This window comes from Buteo buteo, chromosome 7, assembly GCF_964188355.1.
Source record: "Buteo buteo chromosome 7, bButBut1.hap1.1, whole genome shotgun sequence".
Lineage (NCBI taxonomy): Eukaryota > Metazoa > Chordata > Aves > Accipitriformes > Accipitridae > Buteo > Buteo buteo.
The window spans coordinates 30,624,004-30,645,866 of record NC_134177.1 but is presented as its reverse complement, the minus strand read 5'-3'; the positions used below and the strand labels follow the sequence as shown (position 1 = coordinate 30,645,866).

The window sequence follows — 21,863 nt, the reverse complement described above, 5'->3', positions numbered from 1 at the left end:
AGATCATACTGTGTTCCCAAACATTGCTAATAATGTAGAGAACAGCTGTGTTCTACATCTCATTTGTGATCATATTTATTATATTTACTTTAAAAATGTAACAGTATGAGATTTCCTTTCTTCCTAATATTACAAGTCTAATATCTGTAAAGGAGAGTGACTGATAAATAAAAAAAATTAAGTCCAGACTGCTTTACTAAGAGGAAAAGCTAGTCTAATCTTTCATCCAAATTCTGCATGTCCAAGAACATTCTTCAAAGTAGAGCCACTGGGTATAAAGTATGATGCAGAAATTCTATGCATCTGTTTGTAAAAGAGATTTTCTTTAACATATGTTTTAATGAATATGTAATAAAAGCTTAGCAGTGCTCCTCCAGCAGCACACTCATGAGGCTGCTGTGGACAGGCTGGTTCAAACAATCAGAGAGTGGGATGATCTTTAGACTGGATCTTTGCCTCAGGGAAGCCACTGCATCTCTGTAAGAAAAAGTTGGGGGCCTGGAAGCATGTCTCCTCATGCATGGCCAAGTGTTTAAAATTGCAAGCTACCACTGCCACCTCCACGTAACCCAAACAAGGGTGCTGAAGTTAGCATCTTCTCCCTGTCAGCTTATTTACCAGAGGACTCTCTTTTCAGCTGTGTCAAGTAATCAAATCTCCTAACACTGGATCTTTGGTTAGTTACTGCTAGAGTTATTTCAGCAAATGTAACCCACAGATACTCGCTTTGGGGAGGACAATCATTTTGCCCTTGGCAAAAGGTATAAATGCCCTTTGGCATTCTTCCACAACAATGCGTGCTCTAATAGTCTCAATACATCAATACATTTTTATACTTTGCCTATTGTATTTTCATGAGATGGAATATTGTCGTGGTTTAACCCCAGCCAGCAACTAAGCACCACGCAGCCGCTCACTCACTCCCCCCCATCCAGTGGGATGGGGGAGAAAATCGGGAAAAGAAGTAAAACTCCTGGGTTGAGATAAGAACGGTTTAATAGAACAGAAAAGAAGAAACAAATAATGATAATGATAACACTAATAAAATGACAACAGTAGTAATAAAAGGATTGAAATGTACAAATGATGCACAGGGTAATTGCTCACCACCCGCCAACCGACACCCAGCCAGTCCCCGAGCGGCAAATCCCTGCCCCCCCCCCTTCCCAGTTCCTAAACTAGATGTGACGTCACATGGTATGGAATACACTGTTGGCCAGTTTGGGTCAGGTGCCCTGGCTGGGCATGAGAAGCTGAGAAATCCTTGACTATAGTCTAAACACTACTGAGCAATAACTGAAAACATCAGTGTTATCAACATTCTTCACATACTGAACTCAAAACATAGCACTGTACCAGCTACTAGGAAGACAGTTAACTCTATCCCAGCTGAAACCAGGAAAAATATCTTATTTAGCTTCATGACCGTATTACTACATATTTTGTTTGACTTCATACTAAGTGTAAAGTAACAGATTCATGTCATTACACAAGCAAATAAATCAAGTCAATTAAATATTACTAGCTTAGGTAACTTTCAAAGGGAATATACTGGTTTTGAAAAATACTCACTGAAGTATTAGCGTGACTAATCGAATGGCTTCCACAGCGACATCATATTCCTTATCCAGTGTCATTGATACAATGCGATCCTGAAAAGGAATTTTATTACAGTGATAAAACAGAAACACACAAACAGCTATCAGATGAAGAATTCTATAGATTACAAAATAAATTATCTTGGGGAGAAAGATCTTTCAACTAGACACATGAAAGCCCTTTAATATTATTCAACCATTTAATGTACATCTTAGGAAGCTGTATGCTATATGCACAATGGAAATATAGGCAATTACACAGGAATGAGAACAAGTGATTAACAAACAGTCCTTATCCTTGTCTGTTTTCCAGAGAACAAGCAAGGAGACTTTGGAATTGAAGCACTGTTTTGGACTGGTCTTACTTAACAGTTCTTTCCTGAAAAGGAATGTACTTGGGTTGGATGACAGCAGAAAAATTGCCCTGCTTCATTCCCCCTGAAAACAAATAATTTCAGAGTAATGAATGCTGCATATATGCATATTTAGAAATACTGTGAAGAAAATCACCCCTGAATATATGCATCTGCATATTGCCTATAAAGTTGTGGCCTTCATACCTGGCTACGTCTTAAGGTTTGAAGCTGATCTCAAGAATTACACTACAGACCTTCCACAGGAAAGTGGGAAGTTCTGTGTTTTGGCTTTGTATTTTCCTATACTCTTTCTAGTGGAGACAAACAGACCACTTTCCAATCTAATGTAATGAATTCGTAACTTCTAAGGACCCTGTAGTTATGAGAAGTCTCCTTAGGGTTTCTTTCTCCTTAGTTCCAGCTTGCTTACTGGCAACCAAAAATAGATGCAATTAGTATATGTTGTCCTCCCTATCTGGGGAGAATTTCTATCCATCCATAAAAATGCAATATGTGTTGATGTTTTTTTGCTTGACTGATCAATTTAATGACAAGAAATTGGGCCATCTGAAAATAAAACTTGATCCTTCTGGCTTGACCTGCTTCAGGAAGGACTAGGTACTATATGACATTTTGGGATGTGAAAAAATAGAAGTCAGGGACTGGAAAAGAAACAAGGGATGCGTTAGGAAACAACAGTGAAAGTCACCAAGAACAAATCAGGACAAAATAAAGGCGTTCACCTCTTTTCTCTACTATTCCAGGCACTTAAACGCTGAAGGTGAATATCAAGCAACTGATGCTTACTTCAATATTAGATTTTAGGAATATTATGTAAACAATGCATTGTGGCTGTCTCAAGTGTTACCTTTCAACGAAACTAGGTCTGTAGAGATACATTGTGTCACTATGATTGAATGCACCTCTATAAATCACCATTAAGTTCCTGGGAAATTTGATGCATTTAACTGTTATACCTAGACAGTTTTAGAGACCGTGAGAAGTCCTTGAAGAGACTCAAACAGTGAAATAACTTTTGAAACAGGAAATTCTGTGTATGGACAAGAAAAAAAAATTGCTGTCATTTTTTCCTAAGGTCCTGGCCAAAGAACAACTAACAACAACAAAATCAAGAGAAGGAACAGCCAGAGATACTGATCTTAAAAGTTTCAGTGGAATTTCATATACTCCCTCAAAGCATATCTTAAAATCCAGGAGGGAACTAACTGCACATGAAGGAATAAGCACACAAGCATAAAACTCCTACATCTCTGAAAAAAGCCTGGAAAGGAAGGGATCTTCTCTCCTGCCTACAGAGCAAGAGGTACTCTGAATTTGGAGTCATTTTGGACTTTGAAACCAACTGATGCAACAATGTTTTCTTATCCAAAAAGACTGTTCTTGCCTCTCAATCTTCCCCAGAAACATCAGGCTTAAAATAAACAGTGTGGATGCATCATTTCTTATTTTCAGCCTTGGTGCCAGCATCTCTGTGTGATGGCACATGCCAGCCAGGCACCAAGATCCTTGAAAATGAGACCTGCACACCTAATGCCTCTGGAAGGTGTAACTTCTGTGGTTTAGTAAGTTACAAACCCCAGCTGCTCAATCTGCTTTGACAAACATTTCCTGTACTACTGTACAGTGGTAGAATAGGACACAGGCTTCTATATATAACTTGAAATATTAATTTTCACTGTCTATGAAGATCAGTTTGCAGTTATGTATTAGGCTGTGAACAAGGCTGGTTGAAGAGCAAATCTATCTCCTTTTGCCGCTCAGGCCATGCAGACAGCACTCTCCTGCAAAGGGTCAGGGATGAGGGACAGGAATTAAATGGATGCACCTAAATCTGCTGGTGTCTTGACTTTGACACTGACTGCAAAAGAGCTAATTCACATCTTTCCCATATGGCTTCAGTTAATGTTTGTATTAGACAGGAATTCTTGATGGAAAACAGAAGTCTCCTCTCTGATGGAAAAAACTGTTTTTGACAGACAAAGCTTATTTTCTAGCATATCACCTACACAAACAAATGTTGGAAAGAACACACGTCTTTCTGTTGGAGAAGTGACATTGTCAGATCCTTGTCACAGCTATCTGGAAGGTGGTGAAATATTAACACCCCAGTACAAGTCATTCTGGATCAAATTAATTTATACTTTGAACAGCTAGAAGATCTCTAGAGAGATTTCTTTTGACAGTTTGAATGGATTGAGCTGAATACCAGCTGAACTGTGCAGGTCGATTGAAGTCTGATGAGGAAATATAAATAAGCAGCATTTAGGTCAATTATTTTTCAGGGGGTGGTGGTAGAGCCTGTGGTGGCGAGACATTTAAGTAATGTATCACAGATTCAAAAACCATTAATTTGAAACTTTGCTCCATCCTGGTGCCAAAGGCTGCATCCTTGTCAGCACAGCTGTAAATCCAAGTGCAGGCATTTGGGCAGTGCCAGCTTTTCGTTCTCTTGATGTGGCTGGAAACTGAAGCTGATGTTAAACATCATGTTAAACATATCTGTTCTCTAGGCTCACAGAGACTTTGAACGCACTTTTTCTCTGATTTATTTCATAATGATACAGATTTCTTTAGTAAAAACAGCTTTAATAGAACTGAAGAAAGACGAGGATTCCTAACAGGGTTCCCTTTTGTCTGAATCTTTTTGACAGAAATGAAAATTCCTTGTGTCATTCTAAACCAAGAAGAAATGCACAGGCTAACCTAACTTCTTCTAACAAAGAAAACTGTCTATACCCTGAAAAAGCCAGGAGGAAATATATAGAGGTTTCATGTTCCTGTAGTTTTTTGAAGTACATTACTAAGTAACTATTTCCCAAAGTGCCTCCAATTGTCTTGAAAATTTTTGCTGATGTATGGGACAGGTTCAGATTCAAAGCAGCATTTTCTCTTACAAATTATAGGAGGCTGAGAGAGAAGCATCCAGCACATTTTCTAGTAAAGAGAAGCAGATATAGAGACCATGAGAGTTTTAGTGGCCTATTTCAAAATAAATCGAATTACGGAAGGAGCAAATATAAATAAATCTGTAAGTCTGCACAGATAGAACAAGAAAAACAGCAGGGTTGGAGGGTTCTCTTTTCTCGAGAGTTAACCAGTATTTCTGGTTGTCCTGAGATGATAAGCAAACCAGACTTATGGAGGCATTACAGAAGTGGTCTGAGGTCTGAACCTGTTTGCCAGGTACTCTTTGATGACAGGAAACTTGTCTTTACTGCAATAGTCCCAGAAACTGACTTCATAACATTAGAAGAATACAGGTGCTCAAGTGATCTCACAAAATGATCTAGTTTCATCTCCTACTTTAAAGTCAACCATACCAAGTTCATTCCTGACAGATATTTATTTAACCTCCTTCATTTGAGACTTTTAAGGGCAGATTATTAATAAAGAGTCTGTTCTATTATATAACTATCATTTTGGACAAAAAGCCTTCCTTAATGGCTAGACTTTACTGCAGTTTAAGCATCTGTTTTCTCCATCTCAAGTGAATGTGGTAAAAGGCTGATTACCATTATGTTTTTATGGATCGTTTACATACAGGGAATATATGACAAGTTTGCTATATTTTGTGCTTTCCTAGATCAAACTGGAAGAGTTAATATTAACTGCAATGACAGACAAAACCAGTGAAGCAATATAAAATTGACAGTGAGAAATACAGTAGGTATTTATGAGTATTTAAATCTCCACTTCTTTTCTAAAGAGAATTTTTCTTCAGCATTATAATCATGATTTAAATGAAAATAGATCAGTCATCTCCACTTCTCTTCTACACAGAATTTGGCATCAGCATTATAATCATTATTTAAATGAAAATAAATAAAATTAGTCTTTCCTTGGGGGGTTCTCCAGAACACAAAAGTGATGGTAGAAGTTGCCAACTGACATGGTGACAGTGCCTGAAAGCTTTCTTCGCAGAGCATCCAAACTGAAGCAATGATGGTATTTCTACACTCATCTCTCCAGATACTTGCGAAGTAAAGCAGTCATGCCACAAAGTGAATTAACAGCAACATTCTCATCAAGATATTAAACAAAGAGTCAGTGTGTTTGTGCTAGTAAGAAACTCCATGAATTATACTCCTCCAGTACTTATCTCCTAAACACGACAATTATGCTCAGGGGTTTGTCTAAAAGCACAGTGTAAACTCCTGTTGTGCAGCAAGGTATTTCACTGTGTAGAATATCATGATGCAGATCGAAGTATCTCTTCCTCCAAACACAAGCACATATTCAACTAAAATTCTGTCTTATAAACAATCTTTTGTTACAGGTTGTTACTTTCAGATGTATTTTAGATTGTGTGAAACACCCAGTACATGTCCTTACAATTCAATAAATCTAAAATTAAATAAGTACAAGCAGACTGAATAATGACAATATATAAACTATCAATAACACAAACAGATAAATAATCATCCTGGCCAAGCCTGACAAATCTTACAAGATAAACACTGTAAGATGAATTCGGCTTAATCTCAGCATTCAGTAATACAGTTTTACTACTGCAGTTACAAGCCTTATCACAAACAAATGAGTTTATTTTTGCATTTAATATACATGACTCAAACACTGCAACAGGATGAGATAGATGATACTTTATTTTCTGTACTCCTTCCAAAAATTGTATTTCCTCTTACCTTGAATCTATTAGTGAACAGCTCCAGTTTTGGAAATAACTCTCTGTTGGTATACAGACTCTGAAGAGCTTTCAAACACTTCAACCTCACTTCACCTTGCTAAATAAAACACACTAAGATTAGCTGATAGAATACCCTAATCAAATGCACATGAATATTAAATAATATCATACTGTAATTTGTTTAATGTACATTTAAAATTTTATGCAAATGAATTACCAAAGCCAATTTGCAATTCAGCTAAAAACCAAAAGCCACATGCAGCTGCCTACATACAATGTTAAATTTTCTCCCTATTTGCATATATAAAGAATTTAATGTGCCATCACTTAAATGTCTATTACTGTTTCCCTTTCAAGTAACTCCACAAAAAGATAAAGAATGTAGCAAGTAAATACAAAATAAAGATGTATGAACTCAAGGTGGTTGGTCAAGACAGTGTGGCTATTTATCTTTAGGAAATAGACTACAAGTAACTTCTGCCTGATATCTGGTGTTTATAATCAATGCACAAGTGTTCAAAATGACTGAGCATGGGCTGCATGTAGCCCACTCAAGCAACTCAGCCATCTCCAAGCATTGTCTTTCCTTCTCCCAGGGACAGAAGGAGTACACACTGGATTTATTATTCTGAAATTTTCTACATCCCATCTCTCATAGGACAGGCACATGTTGAAGGATGCAAAAGGCCTGAGACCCTCCAGTGGGGAGCAGGCTGCTGCCACAAGAACAACACATCTAAGCCACAGCCTGAGGAGCCCTTGGGAAGAAGAGCAACTTGTGTCTGTCTGAGTTGTTCTGATGGCAGCAGCACATTCCCAGCTGCTCCTTAGATGGGGTTTGCTTTGATCTGGTGGGCTGTAGGCAGGAAATGTGGGTGTCACCAGACAGTGCCTATGGATCAAAGTTTGTCACCTGTAGGAACAGCTTCATTTCTGAGCCTGTCTATTCTATAATCAACTCTGTATTTAAAAAACTGCTCAAGGTAAAAACTGAAAGAACATTCAGAGACTGACATAAAAACAGAACCTAAAAATAATTTTTTTTAAGTTTCTTTCCTCCTTCCCACTTATTTCAAAATTGAAATAGAAGATAAAAGAAGGACAGAAGTTGAAAGGAAGATTTTCAGAAGAACTTTTCCTTGAAGAATTATTGTTCCTAAGAAATCATCTCCTTGTATGTGTGAGGAGTCTCTGAGCACTCATACTCTCTTCTAGGGAACTTTTTGACTACCATTGCAGAGAAAGTCAATGAGATGAAAGTTAAGTTTAAAGGACCTATCATAAGATCTTTCAAGGCACAGAAAAGAACTTTCTTGAAGAAAAATTTTATATGGATGTGATCAACTGCTAAAAAAGCACAGAGAAACGCTGTTTGTCATTCTTCTTTTAAAGGTACCTGTGTTGCAGTACCAGAAACGGTGTTTCCTCTGCTGTGGGGCATTCAGAAAGGCCAGGATCTCTGGAGTCATCACTAATCATTAGCAGAGGATGTAAGCCTCTTACGGCCTTAGCCTATTTAGCCACAGAGGATCAGTATCAGTTTTGGCATGTGATGAACACTACAGAGCAACAGTGAGGTAGCAGGTTTAGTTACAAATCCACTGAAGACTGTCCCATTTGTGACCAGATTGGCTTGTTATTCAGCCAGTGCTGTAGTCCCAAAATGCAAAACTCTGAATTGGTTAGGTACAGAAAAAACAAACAGTGCCAACAGCAATGAGACTTGAGACCTGTGCAGATAAGGTTTGGACTCCCCGTGGAGCCCAAAGCCCTTGCGGACTTCACCAAACACTGTGGATCAATGGTCCTAGAGTTAAGTTCAGGCCTGATACTGAGGGTCTCTTTAGGTCTAAAGTGAGCAAATCAAGCAAGGTAGATAGGAAGTGCACCTGTGAATGTCTGGTACTTGCGTGGCTTGCCAGGAGACTGAAGCCAGATGCTAACAAAAGCATACTGAACCAGGCTACTATCCTCCTGCCGCTCACCAGATACAAGGCAGAAGACAAGTAGTGACTGGAGGAGTAGGTGAGGAGGAGAGAAAAGTTGTGTTACACCTGGTCCCTCTACCTGAGGGCAAAGGCCCAGGAGACACAGAGGTAATCCCAGGAAACGACTGCCAGACAAATGATAGGAGAAGGACTTTCTCCGATAGCAAAAAGGTCTATTTTTTAAACTGTTGTTCAAGGAGAGAATTAATCTCTTTGGAGAGGGAAGAGCCCCTGCATGTCAGTCAGCTTGCTAATCCTGTTACGAAGGTTTTAAATTAGAGTCAGGAGAGATTAATGACAGGAACCCACAAGGAAGCATAAACAGCAGTGACCTGGAAAAGAACCTAAGGCAGGCAGAAGTGAAGTGTGCATGGATATACTGCACTGAAGTCCAGAATGGAGGAGTAGCAATGTGCCACAGACAATCAACATGCTAGACACAAGATGTTTCTTCAGTAACTATGAGAATTGTCCAAGTAACATGAGCTTTTAACACCCCAAACACTTCTTGGGGAAAGAAACACAGCAGAAATTTCCTATCTAGCAAGGAAGTAAGCGGGTGGGAATGCTAAAATTAGGGTAATTCCTAAGAAACTTATGCCAGGGTAAAAGCTGCAAGCAGCGATGCAGAGCAAGGACAGGAAGAGACTTACTAAAGTAAGAGATGAACTTATTTAACTCATGAATTAATTAGGAGGTCAAGCACAAGAGGAATACAAAAACCAGAAGGAAGATAAAATAAAAAAGGCCTGGGCAAAGTATGGAATGGACACAAGAGGTAATGAAGAAAACTTTCTGTAAATATGTTTGTAGCACAACAAAGAAAAGTTAGTTTGCTTTGAAGGAAGAGGAAAAAAGTAATTGTCACTTTTTATGTGCGCAGTGGTAGGAAAAGAAATAATAAAATTACAACACAGACTATTTAGCTTATGCGAGGAAGAACTTTTTAGTGGCAAACATAGTTAAGCACTCAGACTGCTACAGAAAGCTGTGGAATAACCAACACTAGAGGTTTTTTTAGAAAATATGACTGTGAGAACCACTGTGGATATACAGTGAACTCTATCTTAAGCAGGGAAGGAATAAACAAAAATATTTCCCAGACTAGATTTTAGCCAGATTTTTTGCAATTCTGAGCTTAAGTTCATAGAGAATATGAGTCAACCTAAGGCAGCAAATATTTGCGACCATGCAATACCTTTAACTCTGTTAAAGAAAATGAGCATCGCTTTCCAGCTATTTTTGTGTAGTCACATTTATGCTTTTCAGCCAGAAAGAACATATCTGAAAGGAAAGCCTTGCCATTTTCTAAGAGACAAAATATTTGCATTATCAGCATTCTAAAACTAAGACCTTCCATTCTCCTGAGTTTCATCTTCCAGAAAATTATACTTACTTGGGGTTTTGTCCAATTTATAGTTGTGACACTTGAATATTGCAAAATCCTGAATTCATCCATAGTGTCATCAGTTCTATGCATGCCTCTTTCTCCAGTCTAATTATTCCTGTAATTCTCCTTCTCTCAAAGCATTTTACATAATTATTTATATTTTTTATTATTTTTGTTATATAAAATTCTTTTTCATGAATGAGAAATGCTTTGCATCAATACTTAATTGTTAATGCTTTCTTTTATTTACAATTTGAAATTAGAACCTAAAACAAAAACATCAAATGTTTATCAACACTTTAATAACAAACAGTTCTCATATTTTCTCTATTTTTGTTGAGATAATCCTCCAGACACTTCTGAGTTTTGAGCAAAAAATTGTTACCGCTGCTAATGAAGCAAAAAGCAATACATACACCTCTCATGCCAGCAGTGTGGGGTAGTCTACATTTGTCTGGGAGAGTCATGCTCTACTCAAAATTCCCTTTAATATGGCAGACCTGTGAAAAAGAATCCATCCTGATGGAAACACACCATTGTCATATTTTTTACATGCTAATCACAGGACTCGAAGCACTAATCTGTAACTCTTGTGTAAGTCTCACAGTGATGTGTAGCCTGGCCTCAAGCCACCTTAGATTCTTATTAATGTTCCATACAGTTGATACTTTTGAGTATTAATTTGCCATCTCCCAATGAGAACCAGACTTTTCTTAATATTCAGGGATACCACAGCCGCAGAAATAGTAATTAAAGGTGCACTGCTATGTGTCAGCTCACACGCCAGATGAAGGCTTAGATCACATAGAGATGATGACTTTTTGAGCCCCCAGAAACATAGTTTTAAGTATTTTTTAAATAGGTGGGTGGTCAAGAGAGGCAGCAAAGTAGTTTCTCTCTTTTCAACCTTCATGTTTCTTCTTTTGGATTTTTCCAGTTCTTTTTTGGTGGCTAAGGGTATCCTGCTCTTTTAAAAAATTTATCAGGTTTTAATAATAGATAATTAATTTGCTCAGCTCTTTGCTCTACCATATTTCTGCAGACTGCACTGTTTGTTTTTTTCCTCTTGCACAGAAAAATGATCTAAATTACTGGGTATCTTCAATCCCACAGTTTATGGGATGACTATGATATACTGTGTTGCATTTTGATGCTCTAGGGTGGTGTATTTTGAGGTAGTCTGCTGCCTAATGACAGAAATAGTTACACTGCCAGAGAGAAACAGATGAAAATGTCCTGCAGCACAATAGTACCTATGGCAGGAGTATTCCTGGCAGGAGCAAGCCGTTGTGCTCTGTCTGCATGTGCCCACTCAATACCATTTATGAAGATAATGTATATCATCCGATGCTTTTTTTTTTTATTTTCTCAAGCTTTCCCAAACACTAGGAAATCAGGTACCAAGTATATAAAGTTAAACATTCCAAAGTTTGGAAAAACTACAGTTTCAGTTTCTATATAATCTTAAAAACAAGTTCTATTTTTTTCATCCTTTTAAGTTAGGATGCCATCACAACGAAGTATTCAAACGCCATCTCTTCCAGAGGACCCTGGGTTCATTCCTTTCACAGAAACAGACAATGAGTAAAGTAGTGGCACACAAACAAAGAAAAGGCATTTTCTCATGTGTCAGGAACTGGTGTAAGAACCATGATTGTCTAGACACCTAGAGACACAATTATGGTTTCAAAACAATTCCATGCGTCAGTGAGGCAGGTGAAAATTAAGACTGGATAGTCTGATTTAACTTTTTTTTTTTAAAGAGGTTTCTTTATGCAATTATATTATAATGTTATATATTTTTAATTTATGCTCCCAGATCAACGGGAATGAAAAAGAAGCTTAAAAGAAGAGAAAGGCAGAACTAGAAACCCATATTCAAATGAGAAAGTAATCTATAAAACCCAAAAAAGCCCTATAGACATTCATCTGAAATCTGGGAAAGAGATAGGATTAACATATAAAATATACAGATTTCCCAAATTAGAGAACTAAACTTCTGCATCCTACCTCTGAAAGACTACACTGGATCTACTACAAAGAAGCGCAAGAATTGTGTCTTCCCTGTGATTTAATTTGTATGTCTTCTGAAGTAGAGTATGAAACTGATCATGAATCTTTTGCACTGCTGCCTCCTCTCTCTTTTGTAGTAGCAAGCTTCCAGAGAAGTTAATCATTTTGGGGTGACTTCTGTTCATATGAAATGGAAGTACCTTATGATTATTGCCTTAGCCTTCATCTTTTCCATATTTTAAGTACTGATCATAGCAAAAATTATCTCCTGATCAAAGCAAAATCAAGAAATTTAGGTATCAGCTGGCAAGTTTTTCAGGTTGTGCCAATGAAAACTATGCTGTCAAGGGATCTTGTACTTTCGGAGGCTTTGCATTTTTAATTGGTTCTTATTCTGTCTTTTTTCAATATATTCTTCCCATTGCACTTCCTTCCTCCTTTCTGTGCTTCCCCAAATGTCTCTTTCTCTTTTTCATGCTTTGACACGTGGCTCACCTGCCTCTGACTCTTCCCCTATTCTACTTAAAATCTGTCTCACTCTATACATTAAACATACACTATATATATAAAAAATATCACATATCCTGTATACCAGGATATTAAACAGATTAGCTAGTGATTTAAAGACTTAGAACCCCAAGGCACTTCTGAGGCCTGCAATGAAAAATATTACAAAGCTAGTAGAGGCAGGAGAGTAGCCTAATAGAATTCTTCTGTGTGTGGTCCCGATGGAAAACCGTTTTTTTTTTTTACCATAACATTGTAATGTAAAATTTGTTTGATATGAAGAACACTAAATTTAAAAAAGCTGAGGTATAAATATATGTTAAGGGTGCAGGCAGATGACTAGACCCTGGCCTGAGGTTAAGCTAAGTGAAGAGGATGTGAGAAACTATTGGACATGACATGGGAAATTGCTGGACGTGACAGATAAGAGTGTGAGAAGCTGACACCAGTCACAGACAGTGCTGTAAGGAATGGCTGGATTTCACAGATGGTTAAAGGGAGTTATGTGAGAAATGGCTGGACTTCACAGATACTACAAGGGGACTGAGAGCTGCGAAGTGCAACGCTACTAGATTGTGCTCTCCCATTGGAAGTGCTACTTTCTGGAAACGTTCTGCAAGGATTAGGAAGTGCTCCAAAAAATCCACTGCAATTATTCAGGGGATAATTTATTTTTAATTAAAAGCCCTAGAGTAAAATGAAGTCCTCCACCACATGTAAAATCCTAATCCTCCAACCTGAGTTGATCTCCCCACTGATTTGATAACTTGAAGCAATGATCTCTACCTCCTGAAGCATGCCTACTAGTGAGGCACACCAATGTTAAAAATGAGATACACAGATGGAGCAGCAGCTCTGCCCCTCAAAGCACTGTGATAGCTATGCTTCCATGTCCAAGCTTTAATGATAGGAAGTGTAGTGTCTCTAGAGTAAACAGTGGTCATGGTTGACTGTAGCAGTAAGCAAGATCTTCCTCCTAATCAAGTTTTGTAACAATGAGATGTAATGTAAAAGTTTGGGGAAAGTTTGTAAAGTAAATGTTTGAGAACTACAGGTTTAGAGAGGGAAGACATCACATATCTAGTATCTAAAGCATACAGGGTACTCTTAACAAGTAAATTGCTGGTGAAAATCAAAGTGAGATGCAGATCCTTGTCAGCTATAGCTAAAGCAAAAGAACCAGTGGCAGCTAACTTCCTTCATTAGTGAAAGCTAACGTCTTTCTAACTGATCTTGTTCAGACTTCAGCCAAAGAGTGACCAAGTCATATCCTCAATGTTAATATGCTGTCCGAAGTTATTGAAGAAATCATCCTTTTAAAGAATCAGCTGTTAACTACCAGTTATGCAAGTCATCAGAATGAACTTGCAAACTTTTAATTTTTTTCCAGCAGTGCTCCTAGAAAAAAAAGAATAGTCTGAATCAGGATGCTGGAATTTAATGAGCATTTCAACAGTACAGGTGGGTCTCATCTGTTTTCCTTGGATAATGTTAGCAGAAGAGTTTAGAGTAAAACAAGTGTTTCTAGTGGTTTTGGTGAGAGTGGGAGGACAGCTAGTCCCAGTCGCTGCACAGTGTACCAAAAAACCCTACACAGAAGTGCAAAGTCCTGTTCTATTAGCATTAGGAATGGGCTACTCTTGCTGCAGGAACTGAGCGGTATTTAGGCCTGTTGCCACCTGGCAGAGGCATGTTCTGGATACCATCAGTACTAAGAACTGTGGTGAGATAGGAAAGAGCTTCTGTATATAAATGTTTTTGCTTCCATCTGGTGTTTCAACAATTGTTTGAAGAAAAAGCTCAAGAGAACCTTGAAGAGATTCTTCAAGGGAAAATGAATTGATGAGAATTCCACTGGTTGTGGAGCGAGTGATGTCTGTTGGGGACCCAGAGATGTTCTATTTCCTCTAACTATTGGGCAATATAAATGGAAGACACATCTGGAAACCTCTTTTTCATTCTGCTTCAGACACAAAGGTTCTCAGGGATGATCTGAGGAGACTTCTCTTTCTCTTGTAATCAGAAGAAAAGCACCACGGAAACATTTCTATTAAGATATTCTAATGGAGACTGAAAACACAAAAAGCACATGAACCAAGCGTGCAGTCTAGGAGTGCTGTATCCTAATTTAAGTGAATACCTTGAAATAAGCTGCTTGAAAGATAAATAACAGGCAAGAAAAAAGAACAATCTCTTTATAAATCAAAGATGATATACTAAACATGTCTTGGGTAGTATAACAGCAGCAATGTACAGTACACTCTGCTATGTACAGTAATACACAGTACTTACCCTGTCATGTAGTGTCCAACCAACATATTTTAAATAACTATCATTCAGGAAGGCATCACTGTACATTTTCATCCAGACACCAATTTCTTCAATACAGACAGCTCTAATCTCAGCAATAGCATCACTAATAAGGAAAAAAGAAAAGTATTAAACAGATTCCAGACACATATGATTTACTTCTCATTCCTAGTGCCCTAGCTGCAAAATTTTACTTTTGATGAACTTTACTATGTAGGGCCTGTCACTGTTCTCACTGCTGTCTCACTGACTTTCTGTTCCTTTACGTCCTTGAACTCATTGATCTATCTAAAAATTTCAATATTTCTACATTCAGATATGGTATTTCCATTATCTCAAAAAATCCTCACCCTAGTTTGCTTCTTAGTCTCTTACTCCATCTTTTACCTCCCTCTTTTCAAACAGAATTATGAATTGAAGCTACAAACCTCCTCTAGACAATCATCTCTGAAACATCGTCACCAACATTTGCTTAGCAGGCTTGACTCTCTCCAGCTAGAGGTGTAGAAAAATTGCAAGGTGGAAATAGTTCTTTGGTTTAACCAAAGGACCCCACCAGAGGGGCAGAATGGGATTTGGTACATAAACAGATATTGTTTCACGCACTGCGTGAAAGCCCCTGTAACAAAACCCAGGAGAGTGTTTACATTTCAACATGGGTTTCTTCCAGTTTTCTTGCTTTTTGCTACATTGTGACTGTGGCAAGTGATGAAAGAGGCAAAGACAGATCTCAGGCAGACTTATCAGCTGCTTACTGAGGAGGGGCAGCAGGAAACTGTCTGGAGAGATCACCTAAGGAGATCGGGGATGGAAATTATTTCAATCTGATTGGCACTTTCCTGCCTGACTGACATAGAGCATGGCATATTTACTAATAATGAACGATGGCTAAACAATGAAAAAAGGGACTGGGGCCATCTGGCCCTTTAGTAATTTCATCTCTGAGACATCTGTTACTATGAGAAACCACTTGTGCCACTCCAGCTGGCACTGCTTCACAGTTCAAAATCTCAGCTGTAATGAAAGAGGAACATAAAGAGCTACTGTACAGAAAAGGGAATGTCTGGTGCTTTGCAAACATCGGCCTTGCTTATAATAGAGACTCTTGTTCTGTATTTTTATTAAAAAATCTTTTTGGAAAAGCAATAAACATAAATTTAATTCTAAACCAGCACAAGCAGAGCCCCCAAATGAAATCTAATTTGGGGTGTGTGTGTGGGTGTGTGTGTGTGGAAATTCCAAGCTTCAAGCAAGAGAATAATTGCAAAATAAGACAAACTATATTTTTCCTAAAGTCTTCAATTTTACAAAATATAAATAAAATGCACTCAATCTTATGTTCAAGATCCTTCAGACTGGTCCATCTCAGTAGGAGCCATTGTACTGTATATGATCTTCCAGATACCAAGGTGAAAACCACAGTTCCTACATGAACACGGCAATCAATCACAGTATCACACATGACTAGATGTGAAACTTCTACAGTGAAGTCTCTGTTTTTCTCATTCAATTTCAAATTATAGGGAGGAAACTGTACTGATGTAACAGCATAAAACATGCATTTAAAGCTAATGTATGAATGTGAGGGGAAAATTTGTAGGAATGCCATCAAACCACTATCATTGTCTCTCTTTGCCTACATGAAACACATTGATTCTATCAACTTCCAAACAGAATCATTAAAACTGGTCTGTCAAACTCCCTAAAGACTCTATAACCTCATAACCAAGGTAAATATCAGTCCACAACGTAGACAAGCTGCATTACAAGAAGAGGAGAACATTAAAGAAGCTGTTCCTACCAGGGATTTCTCAAACAGGTTTTAGATACTGTAAGGATGAATGTGCTAAAATATTCCATTCAGGGGTTTGCACTATAAAAACGGTATTCATTATGGGGAATGCAGCCACAATGAAGACAAGTTTTAATTAAAACTATGAAGTTGTATATTACTTCACACTAAACTAGATTAGCAATTCTCTTATATGGAACTATTTTTAAACTATTTTTAAAACAAAATATAGGTGGAAGGAATCAGAATTCAAGACTTAAAGAACAATCTAAAGGATTGGTAAGTATGTATCTCAAGAAAAAGAGGGGGAGCCACATATGCAGCAACAAAAAGTACCCATGAAGACACTTCCACTAGGGGATGATAGCCTTAGTCCTCACATCCAAGTAGGTTATTTCACCACCTTATAAATTTACTAACTGTGAAGCATTTTGGAAGGATTTAATGGCAATCCCAAAAAGAACCCAAGTGTCAACAGCTATTTAATCATGCAGCACAGCCAGACAAAAACTAGGAAAATTTATCTTTTCTGTAAGAATGCATTCAAGCTTCCCTAGACAGACAGTGAAAAACTGATTCTTGATTCAAAAGCTTCTCAGGGATCCCTAGGCAGTATGGACAAACACTCCAAGCTGCTATTTATAATTAACAAAAAAACCCCACCCCACTCCCTAAAAAAAAAGAAAAAACAAAGAACAAATCTATTCAACTAATTACACGATTTAGTATAATAAAAATTTAAGATCTTTAGTATAATTGAAAATGGGAAAGAATCATGCATAAGGCATGTGAGACTAACAAACAGACTCAAGTTGCTGGAGAGGCAGGAGAATTTGTGACACCAATTTCCCACTCCACCACCACTGTATTACTGATAAGAATTCCTCTTCTTGCAGGAATCACTAACACATATTCCATGCCCGTATGATGCTGTATCAAACACAATATAGCCAAAATGCCTTTATAACTTTGCTATGCATGTGATCAATTGTTTGTTATTAAACTATAATTCTTCTCTTACAATTTTTACACACTTAAATATATTTTAGCTTCTTGTCATAGTCACTTTGTTTTTGAAAATATACACTATTTGTGGATGACACAAGAACACATAAATAATAATCATACCAGCATTGCAAGTAGTTATAAATTAGTGATGTAAGTTTGTATTACTTGCCAAATGCTTCTAGAAAGGAACAGAATCTAGTCCAGCACGGAATCCAAAACTAATGCTGGATCTACAAATATTAGACATAAAATATATTTAAACTTCTTTTCAGCAAACTCCAAGTAATTTCTATGCAGTGAATAGGAGACACTTAGCAAACTATTTGCAGCAAAATTCACAACCTATATTCTTACTCTTAGTAAAGAGACCCTGCATGATGCAGCTTCGTAAAGAGATTTGACAAAAAGGGATCAGGTAAGAAATTCACTGGTTCCTTTTAAAATTTTGCGTTGACAAGGCAGGCCCATAAAACCTAGGACAAACCATAGCAAACAGTGTCAGGAAATAGGCTTTACTAGTTGATTGTTTCTCTGAAACAGTGCCATTTTAGCATATATTTCATGCTAAATTACACTCATGTATTCTGATTAAGGCCAAAAGTACTTAGGACCCTGAAACATAGAGTCTATAAAGGATAATTGGGATATGTCAGGTGGAGACTGGTATGCTCTTCAGGGTCTTGCTGGAGGGGTTGGAGTTCCAGCTCCTGGGTTCTCTTAGTCTGTTGTCTGATCACAAACTCATTTAGATTAATCAAGACCAAAACTGAAAGCAATTTTAGCTAACCTGGCTGATATACACTGAAGTGGATGCATAAATCCTTGAAGTATTACCAGTGTTCAGGGAAAACACCCAAGGCAAGTGATGGAGATGACTAGGAGAGCAGTAACTGCTTCAAGACTTCTTGGAAGCTCCTAAAGAATGCCTGGCTACACTCTTATTGCATGTTTGCATGCCTGATATAACAATTGGGAGTTGTTGCCTCTCACATCTCGCTCTTAAAACAGAGAGAACTACAGATAACCTTCAGAAGAACATGATATTACTCAACATGCAAATTGGATATGAACAGAAAAAAAAAGATGTTTTAGTCAATGGATTTAGATAAGAGTTAGTCTATGAGAAAACTTTCTAACAAAGACAGAAACAAGGGTCACCCACCTGCCTTTGGCATTCTTTGAGATTCCATCTCAAATTCCCAGTCAAGGAACATGAAATGGTGCAGCTCTACAATAATATACCATTGCCAGTTGGGCCAAACTATGCCTGTCTCTGGGGCTGCTTGACAGTTTCGAAACATTTTGAGTATGTAGAGAAAATGTCTTTTCTACCACTCTCTCATCTCTGGACCTGAATTAGGACCCCATAAGGGAAGAAGGGTAAGAAAAATAAGTGTGCAGAGCCCAATTCCAAAATTCACACTGGTGAATGCTCGCTGCATATCCCACTCCTGGGAGGGGGTGGTAAGCAGCACTCGCATTTCTAAGTAATTCTACAGAGTGCTACTTAAATAGCTATTTCAATAATGTGTTACTAAGCTGATTATCCAACGTTCTTGCCAGACCAAGGAATTGTATTGTTTGAAGGCATGACTTGAATTTCAAGATGTAGCTCTACATATGCCTAAAACCAGTGTTTCTCAAAGACTCACCATACTAACACCTTTGCTTATATGAAGTATGGTACATGGCTTTGTGGGAAAAGGAACAGTATGTGGTTTTAAACTTAATATTAAGGTCAAACTCATTTAAGTACAAAGATGTAACTTTTTGCCTTTCTCTTTTTTTTCATGCCTATTACAGTCTCAGTAGTTTCTATCTGTTTTTCCAATATATGTAAAAATGTAACGAATTTTCTTGCCACCTAAGATATAAGTTTCACCTCCTTGGGATAACACGTTTATGGGGGAGGGAAAAGGCTTTTTCTCTGGTTTTGTTTGGATTTTCATTTCCCTGTGCTGACTGGTTTTTGCTCGTCGCAGTCTCACCAGACTTCTATCTAATATCCCCACTCACTTTTTTTCACGCAACACTCTTGTTTCCCAGAGTGGAACTCGCATGTAACTTGTCACCACCATCCTATTTACTCAGTAGGAGGGAAAGGAGCACCTTGGAAGGAGATAGAAGCATCTTCTCCATAAAGATGGTATCTAGATTTGGCAAGTTTTACATTAACTATCAGTACTGCCAAAATAATACCTTGGGACAGGCTCACTGCATTGCATAAATTCACAAAACCATCATGCCCATCAGTCTGAGGATCCCCATTCAGGTCTACCAGAAGTTAAAATTGTAATAGTTGTGTTTTGCTAGACATTCACACCTGGAGGATAGCTCTTTGAGCATTCAAAACAAAAAGGTATTATGAAGTAGGACTCAAATAAGAATTCTCTGAATCTTGCCCTCTGAAAGGGAAATGTGTCTGGATGCACATTGCTAAGTCAAAACCAAGGAAGTAGCAAAACCAAAATATTGACATCTCAAGTAACGGTTGAGAGTGCTGAACATTTTATAAATACTTGTTACATCTGAGAAGCTATGTGGCAATCATCTCAGATTCAAAGTAATCTCTGATATGCAGATACAACTGAATTGAAGAAATAGGCCTTCCCTCCTTCTTTTTTTTTTTTAATATGCAGGTACCCAGCAAGCAATTTTCAGCTTGTTAAACTTCAGACGTAAAAAAAGGTTACTTTTAAGATCCCTGACCTACCAGTATATAGTATCTCATTACTACATAACAAAAGTATTACTCATAGAGACACCCAACCGGTTATTTTGAGATTAGGATTTCTGAACATCACCATATCCAAGTCCCTACACATGCCTTGTACAATCAATTTTTGAGTATTCCCAAGGACTGATATTCTACAGCCTCTCTGGACAACCTGTTCCAGAGTCTGATTACCCTCGTGGCCTTGCAGTGCTATTTACCACAGTGACCACCTCCGCTGGTTTTATACTCACCAACGTGAGCTCAGCAACTTGACTCTAACTGAATTTACTCTTACGTCTCCCCTTTTATGTTAACTCTCAGTTTAAGACATGATAAAAAAAAAATCAATAAACAACTAAATGTGTTATAAAGCAACATAAAAACAGTCAGAAAAAGTGATTCAGGAAAGAGATAGGGAAATATGCAATGAGGTAGGAACACCTGCATGTTTATTAAGAATATGTCAATTTTTGACTACATTTGCTGTTAACACTAGACTAACATTACACCTAGAAAATTGTTCAGCTATTACTGCAAAATTTTTTTTTTTCAATGTGAGAAGGGAGCATTGAAATATTCCAGTAAATTGGAAGCCAACCTACAGAAAGAAGATGTAACTTCACTGCAACACTAGCTTACTAGTATGAAGACAGCTACATTCTGAGTGAAACAGGTTTTGGTGGCTTTTTGTTTAGATCAAGGACTTGCTATTTAAGTTACAAAGGTCACTAAGCATGAATCACTGTGGCAGAGTCTGAATCATATTATGGAAAGGGATTTATTCTCTGGGAATAATTAAAATAACATTCTTTTGAAATCATTACCACTTGTGCATGGTCTAAGGACTGTAAAATGATGTCAACTTTATAAATCATTTGAACTATTTGAGAGAAGGAATGCTTCAGAAACATTATGGAAGCAGATAAGAGTTGGAAATCATTTCCTTTTTTCTCCCCATTCCAGCCCTGGTTTTCTCATCAATCAGCTGGTTTCAATACAGGTATTTTTTCCCCCTATATGTTCTCGCACAGCTGTGACTGCAGAAATTTGAATCTATGGTATCTGTTGTCTGCAGATTACTCGCATTCGAGTACATGTTGTAACAGACTCTCTTAGGAGCTTCACAGAACTTAAGGAAGCCAAAGAGATGATGACTCCTCACAAAAGTGGCTCTTGGGGGCAGACTTGGAAGAAGTTACTTCTTCTGACCCTCTCTGAACAGCGCAGAAGTGGTACCACCCACCTTGCTCAGAGAACACCACTACTTGACTCATATCAGCAAATTCTTCAGTGGCCTAACAGTGTCAGCCTGGGCATCTTTTTTCAGGGCACGGATAATCAGAGTTTATTTATTTGGCCTCTCCTTTGTTACAGCAATATCAGCAAAATCAGGCTTTTACTAATGATGGCAGGAGGCATGAAAAGAAACCTTGATTACAAAAGGAGGATTTAAAAAAAAAGAAAGAAAGAAAGAAAAAAAAGAAACAGCATGCAGACCATCAAAAGGTACAGTCTTTTT

General features: G+C 37.8%; 1 protein-coding gene across 14 annotated transcripts in view; it reads right to left on the bottom strand.

The window, feature by feature from the left end:
• Nucleotides 1-21,863, bottom strand: part of STAG1 (STAG1 cohesin complex component) — a 202,801-nt gene that overhangs the window by 59,249 nt on the left and 121,689 nt on the right. For all 14 annotated transcript variants that reach the window (XM_075032127.1, XM_075032133.1, XM_075032132.1 and 11 more), the window contains 3 exons: nt 14,811-14,934; nt 6,619-6,717; nt 1,573-1,652 (listed from right to left, as the gene is read on the bottom strand). In XM_075032127.1, coding sequence (XP_074888228.1) covers nt 1,573-1,652; nt 6,619-6,717; nt 14,811-14,934 — 303 coding nt within the window. The remainder of the gene's footprint in view (nt 1-1,572; nt 1,653-6,618; nt 6,718-14,810; nt 14,935-21,863) is intronic.